Genomic DNA, 1,676 nt, shown 5'->3' with positions numbered 1-1,676 from the left:
CATACATACACAATACAAATTTAATATACAAAAATTCTGTGCGTCTCTTGGGGGCTAAGGCCCCCTTGTCCTTAAAACCTAGTGACACCCCTGTCGCTAATGCTAGTAACAAGTTAACCCCTGTTATTCCTATGTGCTGGATCTACTTGAAAATAATTAATTTAGCTTCTGTAAACCCAAATTCAAGTACATGCACAATAAAATATCTGAAAAAAGGATTTAAACGATACGATCTTTACGTGTTAGAAAGTGATCGCTCCAAACTCTTGCTGTGTTTGTTTCTGCACCTCCTGTTTTAAGCCGTAGATTGTTGATCCACTTTTATCGTCTKTTTTTTCTGACACGCTACTTTCGGAACACAAAAAAAACTTTTTTCTTTCTCAATTGGAGCGGTTCCAACAACTGTACACGGCACAGAATTTAGGCATTTTGACATTGAAACTGAAGGACATGGGGCTACATTTACGTCCTGCTCCCCGTCTGCATGTCGTGACGTCAATACTACGTCATCTGCAACCCAGCATTACATAAAACATTGTTTTTGTGTAGGTTTGATCATTTCTGAGGCTTATCTTTGTTTAGTTTTTACATTAGAGCTGCTTTTTAACGTTTTTATGTTTCTGCTACACTAACAGGAGATTTCGAGAGTCCTCCCATCCTCCTTAGAGTTTCTCCTGATTCGTGTGTTTATGAGTTGGAGTGGTACACAGCTGCTGCCTGCATCCTCTCAAAGACTCAAGGAGACAACTGCGTGGTGGAGGACCCTCAGACTGGTACGACACAAACACACCAGTTTGTCCATCCTWATATCTGACTTTAAATATTTCAGAAAGAGAAAATGAAGGAACAGGTAGTGGTGGGCACAGCTAGCTAAAATATTAGCTTCACTAACCTCYAAACCTTAGTTCCACTAATACCAACATCACTGCTTGGACTGCAGTAATTCATGATMTAGACCATGTAGTCCAAGAGTTATACCATGTTTATCTGCAGAAAAGTACCAGCAAGTTTGATGGTGCCCCATTAAACTACATCCCTTCCAGGTATAAAAAAAACTATTTCTTACAAAATTTCTTCTGGACACAAAGTCAGAATTAAAAATTAATGCTAAAAATCATGACTTTGACTATGTCTATAGATAATTTCTGACCATAATCACCAGATCTTTTGCTTCAGATCTGTTTTTTTGGTACCAAAATTTTAGAAACTGATTGCTTAACTAAATCCAGGTAACTAATATTGAACTTATGAAGCTATTTACAGCTGGCATCCACAAAAAGTGCTAAAAAGTGTCAAAATTTGAGCTTTTTTTGAAAATCTGGTCTTGCACTTTCCCCAACTGTTCTGTCAGTACAAAAATATCTTCAGACTACTAATTAAAAAACATAAGGTAAGATGTACAATGTCATCGTTTTTCATTCTAGAAACAAACAAATAATGCCAACCCTCTAAATTATTTTGTAAGAAATGGGTTTTTTATACCTGGAAGGGATGTACTTTTATGGGGTACCATCAAACTTACTGGTACTTTTTATGCAGATAAACACGGTCTATCTCTTGGACTGATGCTCCCATATTCTGTTAGTAATATACAGTGGTTTGCAAAAGTATTCATACCCCTTGAACTTTTCCATATTTTGTCACATTACAACCACAAACATAAATATATTTCACTG

General features: G+C 36.7%; 1 protein-coding gene across 1 annotated transcript in view; it reads left to right on the top strand.

The window, feature by feature from the left end:
• The window catches only part of igf2r (insulin-like growth factor 2 receptor), a gene marked incomplete at its 5' end in the record, with an annotated part of 61,258 nt that overhangs the window by 10,634 nt on the left and 48,948 nt on the right, over window positions 1-1,676 (top strand). The window contains 1 exon segment of the mRNA XM_014033569.1: window positions 636-773. Within this exon segment, the coding sequence (XP_013889023.1) occupies window positions 636-773 (138 nt within the window).

This window comes from Austrofundulus limnaeus, unplaced genomic scaffold (assembly GCF_001266775.1).
Source record: "Austrofundulus limnaeus strain Quisiro unplaced genomic scaffold, Austrofundulus_limnaeus-1.0 Scaffold1773, whole genome shotgun sequence".
Lineage (NCBI taxonomy): Eukaryota > Metazoa > Chordata > Actinopteri > Cyprinodontiformes > Rivulidae > Austrofundulus > Austrofundulus limnaeus.
Note: the sequence above shows the minus strand (reverse complement) of the source record. Positions and strands in the feature narration are given on the sequence as shown.